This window comes from Apiospora marii (genome assembly GCF_038362585.1).
Source record: "Apiospora marii strain CBS 49790 chromosome Unknown utg000005l_segment0_segment0, whole genome shotgun sequence".
NCBI lineage: Eukaryota > Fungi > Ascomycota > Sordariomycetes > Amphisphaeriales > Apiosporaceae > Apiospora > Apiospora marii.
In genome coordinates this window covers 4,342,360-4,352,275 of record NW_027117377.1, presented here as the reverse complement: position 1 = coordinate 4,352,275, position 9,916 = coordinate 4,342,360, and the positions used below count along the sequence as shown (strand labels likewise).

The window sequence follows — 9,916 nt, the reverse complement described above, 5'->3', positions numbered from 1 at the left end:
GCAAGTCAGGAATTAATTGCCGAGTGTTTAGCGCCCAGTGTCTGCGGTCTTGTTTGTCATTTTGAGATGTTACAGAAAAGTCCGCTCGCTCTTGCCGACTTAGGAAGGTTTTTTTTTTTTTTTTTCGGCGGTTGCCAAGACGTCGTAGTACACGTTGTAACTGCCGCTGCATTGTGCATTGGCAAGTGGGCTTGGGCAGGAAGATAAGGCCAAACACGGCTACTGGTTATTGGTCTTGTTACAATTGTTACCATGATGCTGATGGCAATAGTCCAATCAAAACAACAATTGCCAGAGCTAGGTAAAGTTGCGTGCACTGCTCAGTCATACTTATTGCGAATGTGTAGGGATGATTGCTCCCAGCATCCATTTTGTAGATCGGCAGATCGCACGTCTCGCCAACCGCAAGCAGGCTGTTGCATTCCGAAGAAGCTTAAAAATGCTTCACCTCCAAATTTGGCATCGTGACGACTACCACGGTGGCACCCGCAATGCCCCTGTCTAAGACATTTCACGGGTGATGCCATCATAGGAGACACTGTCTCTGACGACTGTGGCAATGATCTACCATATAAGCCGTAATGCGAATTTGGGAATGCCATCCCAGGCTATCCGAAATATGGTGAAAAGCTGTCGCCGGAATATTGGCAAGATGCCAGTCTGCCGTTCTCGGTCATCCATCAGTGAGAGCAGACACGCTCAAGGTATTATAGATGCCCCTGGTCGGTATGCTGGCAAGTAACTTCGCGGCTGTCTAAGGACACCACATTTCCGATTCTTAGTCAACCCAATGGCTCGACACAATGGTAAGGGGTGGCCTGGTAGTCAGCTCGTTGCTTTGGTCTGCTTGCAGCGCAACGACCATAGCAAACTCAGTACTATACTTGCATCTTCCTCATGCCCGGGGAAATGATGGGCTCCGGCCTCGATCAATATGCTACACATATGTCACGACAATGCTGGTCACGATAATGCCGGGTGCTAATTCGACGAGAATGGGGAATACCCCTGGCGTCAAGGGCACCGAATCACACTCGGCAACCCTACCAGAATTATCAACTACGGACGATAATACTGCCAGTGACGAGATCTCTGATCTTCCGGGGACCGCACCACCTGGATCTATAACAGAAGACAAGTCAACACAGGCATCTTCTGGTGTGTCGGAAGTCGAGTCTAACGCGAGTGGTTCCGAAGGTCCCGGTGGTCATATAACGGACCTACCAAACCAGGAACTTTCCTCCATCCTTTCACAGTATCCTTCGTCAGCTCCTTCAACCAAAGCCTCAGCCGTAGGCGTATCTACAGCAAGAATCGAATTTGATACAATATCCGAGCGACCTGCTCTATCTGATGCAATTCCGCCCCTGACAGGGACCAGCAGAAGCGTCGTAGGCTCTTCACTGCCTCTATCTTTGACGCCACAACTCAGTCAACCTGAGTCAGCTACTGTTATACAGAAGTCCGGGTCAAACTCACTGCTCCAGAGTCCCACTGTAGAGTCCGATGGCACAGAGACGAACACTGACCCTGGACCATCTACCCCTTTTACGAACACCTCTACAGCCGAACCCAACCAACCTGTTGAACAATCGCAAGTATCATTCGGTGGGACCACCGATATCGATACAGGGATAAGTTCGGTCTCGGGTACGCCTACCGTAGTGACTGGCTTGCGTCCAACTATTACTTCGGCGCCCCCGACCCCGGCTAGCACGGATATTCGAAGTACTTTAGCCACCTCAAGCACTGCATCCAGCTCCACTATATCAACGGTCTTGTTGAGTGTAGAAATCATTGCAGAAGAAGCCGAAATGGGCACGTTGAGCCAGAGATCTCCAATTCGGAAGCGTGACGAGACTTCTGGTTTCGTTGGCGATGAGACCTACCAGAATCCCGATACTTGCAGCAGCGCTACGCTATTCAGGCAGAGTAACGGTCAGCTGATGAATCGCCAGAGGCCTTTGTCGGTTGATCCTGGTGTGGACTACATCAACCTCTCGGACTATCCCGGCGGGTCGATTTCCACGACTTTCTCTGTCGTAGGTCGCATCCTCGTCTGGAACAATACTGCTTTCTATGGCGGGGCAGCACGGTTCTGTCAGCTACAAAGCGGAGCAGTGTACGGGCTGTTTACCGAAAACCAGGGGCCCGAAAACTGTACCTTGATCAACCTAGTTGTTTACACGGGTATAATGCTCTCCTTGTTCCTTTAGGCGCTCCATGCTAATCAAGTCCAGCCAATGAATGCCAGAATGGCACCATCGTTGCACCAGACGTCAGTTCTCGGCCCGCTCCATCTCCAAGCCCAACAGACATTGGGGCTTCAGCCGCGACGGGAAGCGACTCAGACGGCCAATTTACTGCGGATGGGTTTCCCAATGACTCCAGTGCAAATGAAATATCGGAAACTGTCGGTACATCCAGCTTGACTGCTGCGCGTACGAGGTCCCCATCGCTGAATGCAATTCCGACGGCCAACTCCGTGGAAGGCACGTCAGGATCGGAGACTGCGCCTATTGAAAGGACAGCTGCGAGTACAGAGAGCTCAGGTATTTCGATTGTTACAACTTCGGCTGGATCCTCATCAGGCCCCCCAGTGACGGGAGGGACACCGGAAAGCCCCGTGTCAGAAACTCGACTTCCGAGCGATATTGTATCTACTACTGCTGCTGCTTCTACTAGCGATGCTACAACGGCCAAAGAGAGACCTAGCCCAGGCGGCAACGCTGCCGATACTGCGATATCGAGCTCCTTGCAGGATACTGGTACATTGACCAGCATTATCAAATCCTCCGAGCTATCCACTGGGAGCAGTTCTTCATTCTTCGCGAGCGTAAGTTCCGACGATAACGATATGTCTGGACCAGTCACCACGCCACCGGCAGCTATAACTGGATCGTCAACTATACAAACCACAGATACTCCGTCTTTCACTTCGAACCCATCCGGCAATGCTGGGTCGCTTTCCAGCATTGTATCAACCGCAGAAACGTCTACCAGTAGAGACCCGGCTGTTACTTCCACCAAAACAGACAGTAACACAGAAACTGCGACAGGGACAGACAGGTCTGATTCAACGGTTGTGGATGCTACCGCGGCCCCTTCTGGTATAATTGCATCGTCTTCGGAGGTTTTGACCACGTCATTAAGGGCTACAGACAGTTTTTCTACGCCTTTCCAGCCAATTTCAGATTCAAATGCTACGACGGCACCGGCAATAGTGTCAAGTACTTTAGGCATCATTACACCCTCCAGTTTCAACGTAGAAGAAGCAAATACCGGCATTAACACCGTTGCGCCCTTGTCAAGCTCAAGTTTAGATGTGAGCAGCATCACTTCAACTATTCCGAGGTCAACCTCGGATACCGCAGAGATTGCTTCCAGTACCTTAGACACAGGACCATCGAAGGAAGCCTCGACCAGCCGTCTGGAGGAATCCAGCAGCGTGACCCTTGGATCAACCACTCAAACAATTGGAGCGGCCACAATACCATCAGACATTACAAGTGCTTCGGATCAGGGTTCCTCTATATCCCCCTCGACGGGTGTAGTAGCGTCTTCTACATTGGTGCCAGACACAACCACTACACCTGGGACGACCTCCGGCCTGACATACATAACTTCAGAAAGAAGTTCCAAAACCGATCCCGGTGCCATGGATCTTACTAGCTCTACGGACAGCGCCACGTCGACGTCGACCTTCTCAAAAACCGTTGATCCGGCCACGACGCAAAGTAATGGGGATATCACAACTGAGAGTAACATGACACCAAACGATGTTACGTCAAGCATCGAGACTGGGAGTTCAGGTGTGCCTGGAGTATCCGTTCCGCCATCTACATCAACGGACCTTGTTATGGCTAGTCCAGTTTCGGGGACTGACTTATCATCAGCTGCGACGATAACGATGTCCTCAATAGACAGCTTCTCCGCAACTGATTCAACGACAAGTAAGCCCACGACAAGTGAGCCCACGACAAGTGAAGCAATGACAAATGAAACGACGATGGGCGAAATTACCATGAGCGAGACAATTCGTGAGATCACCGCGAGCGAGACGACGAGTGAGATCACTGCAAGCGAGACGACGCCGGGCGAGACGGCGACAAGCGAGGCAACGACGAGTGAAACGACGATGGGCGAAATTACCATGAGCGAGATCACCGCGAGCGAGATGACGCCGGGCGAAACGACGACAAGCGAACCAGCTACGAGTGAGACGACCATAGTCGGGACCACGATAAGTAGCTTTTCTAGCAGCTCAGAATCACCCGTCGTCTCACTTCCGCCTACTTCAGCCACAGACTCGCTTCCGGAAACTGAAACCGCCTCTACTACAAGCGATCTGGCAACGGCGACCGGCAATTTTTCAGCTGATAGTACCGTCAGTGTTGTGGCCACGGAGACACCCACCCCCGGGTCTTCTCTGACTTCTTCAATGGACACCACAAGCACAGCCCAAGATGGTCTGTCGATTAGCAGCCCATCTTCCTCTGGCAATATTACCCCTGATTCATCGACATCTACAGCTGGAGACGGTTCGAGCTCCAGTCCCAGTGGCACAGAAACCATAGATACCTCAAGTACCACCTCAGCGAGCAGTGTTCAAGGCAGCGCCGCTACTCCCTCAGAGACTACAGATACAGGGACCAGTACCAGCTCGGTAATCATTGCAACTTCGACTGATAATAACCTTAGTGGTACAATCACGACCACAAATACCGAGGATTCCACAAGCAGTAGCCCATTCAGCACTGCTGATAGCTCAGTCATTCAGGGCAGCTCTAGTGCTACGGCGGTTGCAACGATCTCCCCAAACACCGGCTCGATTGCAAGTGCTACATTGTCTCTGGTGACGACTACAACTATTTCACCGGCCGAAACGACGTCGACTTCAGCGACTGTTGTCAGCACCAGCTCGACTGTCAATACCAACTCGGTCGATAGTATCAGTTCGGTCTTTAGTACCAGTTCAGTCTCTACCACGAGTAGTGTTGCCGATACCCGCTCCTCAGGGGTCGATAGTCTCACTAGCACGAATTTTGCTACGACATCATCTTCGTTGGCCAGTAGCGGCACAGTCTCACCAACGACCACAAACCTGCCACCTTCCACTGCTTCCTCTTCGACATTGAGCCGCAGCAGCACAGGTTTAACGGTATCCGCTACATCGATCTCTTCCACATCTACTTCTGCCACGTCCTCAACTACGTCCCCTACTGCACCTTCTACTATACCTTCTACTACGCCTTCTACTGTGCCTTCTACTGTGCCTTCTACTGTGCCTTCTACTACCTCAACTATATCTTCTAGCAGAAGCTCAACATCATTCTCACAAGGTTATACTACCGTGACCAGGTAAGTGATGTTCTGATCGTGTTGTCCAATTGGCTCGAGCACATTGTCGATTGGCCTGGTTTGATGGTTGCTCACATAAAATCAAATAGACAGTACAACGGCACTTCAGTAACTACCACGACGGTCGCCTCTAGCGGGACAGCTGCTGGCACAGGTAAGCCGACCAAAGAAAAATACCTCGGCCCGGAAATGCTAATGTTGGATTCCACAAAGTGATCGTCCAGGAACCGACAGGGTACGTCACAACGACAGCGCAATATACAGGGACTGCAAAGATCAGCGGGGCCACCACGACGACCGTACCACCAAGTGGAACAGCACCGGGAACAGTGGTTGTACAAACTCCGCTCCCCACGTTGGATTGCGATCCTTCGGGCTACCTCATACAAAACGTGTCCCTTTATCGAGTCAACATTACTACGGGGGCTTCTACTCTGGTCAAGAGCCCTGTCGGCGATGGATCGCGCGGCATCAATGCCATGGGGTACAACGTGGGCGACAATTACCTCTACGGCGCAATAGGAACATTGTCGAACACTGACCTGGTCCGTATCGCGGCCTCGGGCGACACCACGATCCTGGGCTCGCTCAACGTGACGGTCACCCTGAATGCGGGCGATGTGGACGAGAACAACCAGTACTGGGCGACGGCGAACGGCAAGCAGTGGATCCAGGTGGACCTGAAGCCCGGGTCGGCCACGTTCGGCCGGACGCTCGCGAGCGGCACGGCGAACCCGACCTACACGCTGATTGACTGGGCGTACGTCCCCGGCGGGGGTAACTACCTCTGGGGCCTCGCGTACAACACGGGCGGCCTCACGCCCAACGCCAACACGTACCTGCAGCGGTTCGACCGAACCGCGCGCACGTGGTCCGTCTTTACGGATTTTGGCAACATCGCGGGCAAGAACCAGTGGGGCGCCGTCTACGCCTCGGACGACGGCTTCCTCTACGGCTCGGAGAACAACAGCGGCCAGATCTGGAAGTTCCCGCTCCCCGCCAACGGCACGACGGCCGTCAAGGTCTCCAACGGGCCCTCGGCTACTAGTAACGACGGCGCGAGGTGCATCAAGGCGGCGAATGTGTGAGGTGATACTAGTCAGGCACTTGAGTAAGCAAGCATGGCTGCCCGTGTGGGCAGGGTCGTAATGTTTTATTTTTCAGATGACAGGTATTGTATATCCATACGATGAAGTATAATAATATATCACATAAAACTTGCCGTCGTTATTGCCTTGAACATTTACACGTGGATGAATTTATGCATATTTTAAGATTGAGGTAGACGCCGGACGGGGCCGTTTAGTAGCAGTTTAGGGAGCTGAAAAGGCCCCTGGTCCCCCCTGCCTCTCCTGCCGGGCGGTTGGGCCCGCCATTGGTGGGGGTGTTGAAACATGCCAGGGGTCGTCACGCTCAGGCCATGCGTTTCACAAAGCTCCGATTCCCACCGGCGTAGATCGGCGAACGACTGCTGGCCGACAAGACAGCTTTTTTCTACTACTAAGTATCGGGACAATACGACGCATGTGGTCTCATCATCGTCCCTCCTTCCCCGACAACATACTAGGTTTCGCTGGCGACGTACGGAAACTGTCTTTACCTTCTTCTTTTTTCGTCGGTTCTCCCCAAGACTTCAATTGCCTGCTGGTCGGCAATCTACCGTTGCGCGTCTACATACTATATATACTCCCACCCCTACCTAATCAAAGTTAAATACTCGTCTGTAATTGTCTATCTCTAGTACAAACCTCCCAAGTCCTATACAACCGACCGAAAACATGGACAACCACCCGAGGCCACCGCAGATGCGCGACTCGTTGTGGGCTCCGATTTCCATCGACCTCCTCCTCAAAGTCCTCAATGTCACCATCTTCCACCCCTTCATCGCCTGGCTGATCCCGCTGTGCTTCCGCGCCGAGCACATGGAGTTCGACGCCATGCCCATGCGCGTCACCATCGCCTGGGCCTTCGCCGTCACCATGGTCTGGATGGGTAACATGATGAGCCACAAGATCGCCTACGGCATGCCGCGCGAGGTCGACCTGAGCGAGGACGTCATCGTCGTGACGGGCGGCGCCAGCGGCCTCGGCCTGCTCATCGCCGAGGTCTACGGCATGCGCGGCGCCACCGTCGCCGTGCTCGACAAGGCTGACCTCGAGGCCACCGACGCCCGCGGCATCACCTACTACAAGTGCGACGTCTCGGACAAGGCGCAGATCGCCAAGGTCGCGGCCAAGATCGAGCAGGACCTGGGCCTGCCCACCATCCTGATCAACAACGCGGCCGAGGTGGTCGGCAAGAAGCTGCTGGACATGGAGGCCGAGGAGGTCGAGCGCAGCATCTCGACCAACCTGCTCAGCCACTTCTACACCATCAAGCAGTTCCTGCCCGGCATGCTGCGCAACGAGACGGGCGGCACCATCGTGACGGTGTCGAGCGTCATCGGCCACCTGGGCTCGGCGCAGCTGTCCGACTACGCGGCGGCCAAGGCGGGCGTGACGGCGCTGCACAAGTCGCTGGCGGCGGAGCTGTACGAGACGCCCGAGATCAAGACGATTCTGGTGACGCCGGGCCAGCTCAGCACGCCGCTGTTCCGCGGCGTCAAGTCGCCGCAGCCCTTCATCGCGCCCGTGGTCGAGCCCGTCGACGTGGCCAAGGAGATCATCGCGGCCATCGACATGGGCCTCAGCGACCACATCGCCATGCCCCTCTACGCCCGCTGGGTCGACTGGTACAACGTGCTGCCCGTCGGCGTGCAGCGGATCGCGCGGCGCATCAGCGGCGTCGACCAGGGCATGAAGACGTTTGTGGGGCGGAAGGGGCCCGTGGCAGGCGAGGAGAAGGCGGCGCTCATCTAATCAACGACGTTGTTTTGTTCGGTGCCTGCCCACCCTGGGAGAGTGGTGCCAGGTGTATGTATGATAGACGGGACGGACAGCTAGCAAGTCTCGGGCGGACATTATATTAAACTAGCATGGGCATCTCTGCATTACAGGCAGATGTAGCTTATAGAGCAAGCATCAGATGATAATTGAAAATCTACGGCCGTTTTTCTCGAATCACATGATCATCCCTATCTGTAGATCATATATGACATCGAGTCTTCCATCGTGGTGTTGCTTTGTACCCGTGGACTTAAACACACGGGTTCGGTTTATGTGTCTGGGCTAGAGACTATGACGGTTTTGACATCAGATCTTCGCTGATTAGTCCGTTTTCGCCGCACTACGTACATGTATGTGGACTGCGTCAAATCAAAACAGGCGATGTTCGGTTTACTCTCCATCCAATCGGAGAACTTGGCTGTCATATCTATCGGTCCGCTTATTCATTCTATATGTGACTATGCATATAGCTGTATCTATTACGATGGAATGTTAGGCACCAGCCAGCCAGATGTACCCATCATTGCGGCCTCATGAGTACGATTTTGCCTCGATGCATACTGGCTTGGAATAAACACAGATCTGGCCCAGTGTATTTGGAGAGGACTTCGGGCCGGGCAACAATTTTGTTTGCAGGGGCCCGGTAATCATCTGATCGCTCAAAGGGGTGCTCTGGATTCATACTTATGATATGTGCTGGTACCAAGGTTCAATAACTTGGTGATTTTCTATCAATAGTCGAGACCAGGGGGCACGCGGACCTTCCGAGTCGAGAGGTTCTGATGCGTGGGGGTTCGACCCCCAGCACCGCCCCTTCTCCGGTCGCCAAGTTTTACTGGCTGTCTATCACTGTCGAGTGACGGCCAAAGTTTAAGCCCGTCAGTCATCCACCCTCAGTGCTTGGAGATTCCTTTTTTCGTGTGAACTATCACAAAAACAACCAGACTTGCTGAAGCACGAGGGGTTTCTCTTGCGCTCCGTGCTCCATCCCGCACAAATGGCGTGGTACGATGGATCTGGGGATGGGTGGTCCAGGCAAATGGCCCCCAGCTTGCCCAGAGATCCTTATCTATGGCCTCTCGCAGCCAATCATCACGCCGATGCAATCTTGACAGATCAATAGATCCAATGCAAATGCTCCCACTTCCTTCGCTTCCGCCGGGGGGCAGTGAGATGCGACGCATGCACACAGTCAAGCAGTAAGACGATAGCTCAACTCAAGATATCCAGCCCTCCATCCTCTCTCACCAATGGCTGCCCTCACACCGAACCTGTGCCCCAAGACTTATACAGGGCTGTTTCCTTTCCAAGCCTGCCATGCTGATATCGACATGCAGCCAGCCACCAGCTTGACCCACACAGAGCCTTGCTTTTTCTTCCTCGTGCCCGTTAGATACAGAAGATATTAACAACCAACTGCCACGCTCACTTAGCTAGCTGATGTAATATCAGTCCACATTCAAATCACAAGCTCTTACAAGCAACAGCCTGCTGGAGATGCCTTCATAAGTGCATACCGCCCTGGTTCGATGTTCCCCTAGGCAAGACAGTCTTCCGGCACAGATCTGCACTTGGTCTTTGGCATAAACCTACCTGCATATGTGCCTGTGGTGTCGCCAGCCTGCAGGACAACCTTTCATGGTCAGTTTTTGCACTGCCTGGTAGTAGCG

At 53.5% G+C, this 9,916-nt stretch overlaps 2 protein-coding genes across 2 annotated transcripts; both read left to right on the top strand.

Moving 5' to 3' along the window:
- Positions 1-4,009: 4,009 nt before the first annotated feature.
- On the top strand, positions 4,010-6,449 carry PG985_009228 (uncharacterized protein; the record flags this gene model as incomplete). Its single annotated transcript, XM_066828996.1, has 3 exons — positions 4,010-4,231; positions 5,077-5,284; positions 5,575-6,449. The coding sequence occupies 3 exons, from the start codon at positions 4,010-4,012 to the stop codon at positions 6,447-6,449; spliced, it is 1,305 nt and encodes a 434-aa protein (XP_066683908.1).
- Positions 6,450-7,139: 690 nt separating this feature from the next.
- PG985_009227 (short-chain dehydrogenase) lies at positions 7,140-8,219 on the top strand (the record flags this gene model as incomplete). Its single annotated transcript, XM_066828995.1, has 1 exon — positions 7,140-8,219. The coding sequence occupies one exon, from the start codon at positions 7,140-7,142 to the stop codon at positions 8,217-8,219; it is 1,080 nt and encodes a 359-aa protein (XP_066683907.1).
- Positions 8,220-9,916: the final 1,697 nt, after the last annotated feature.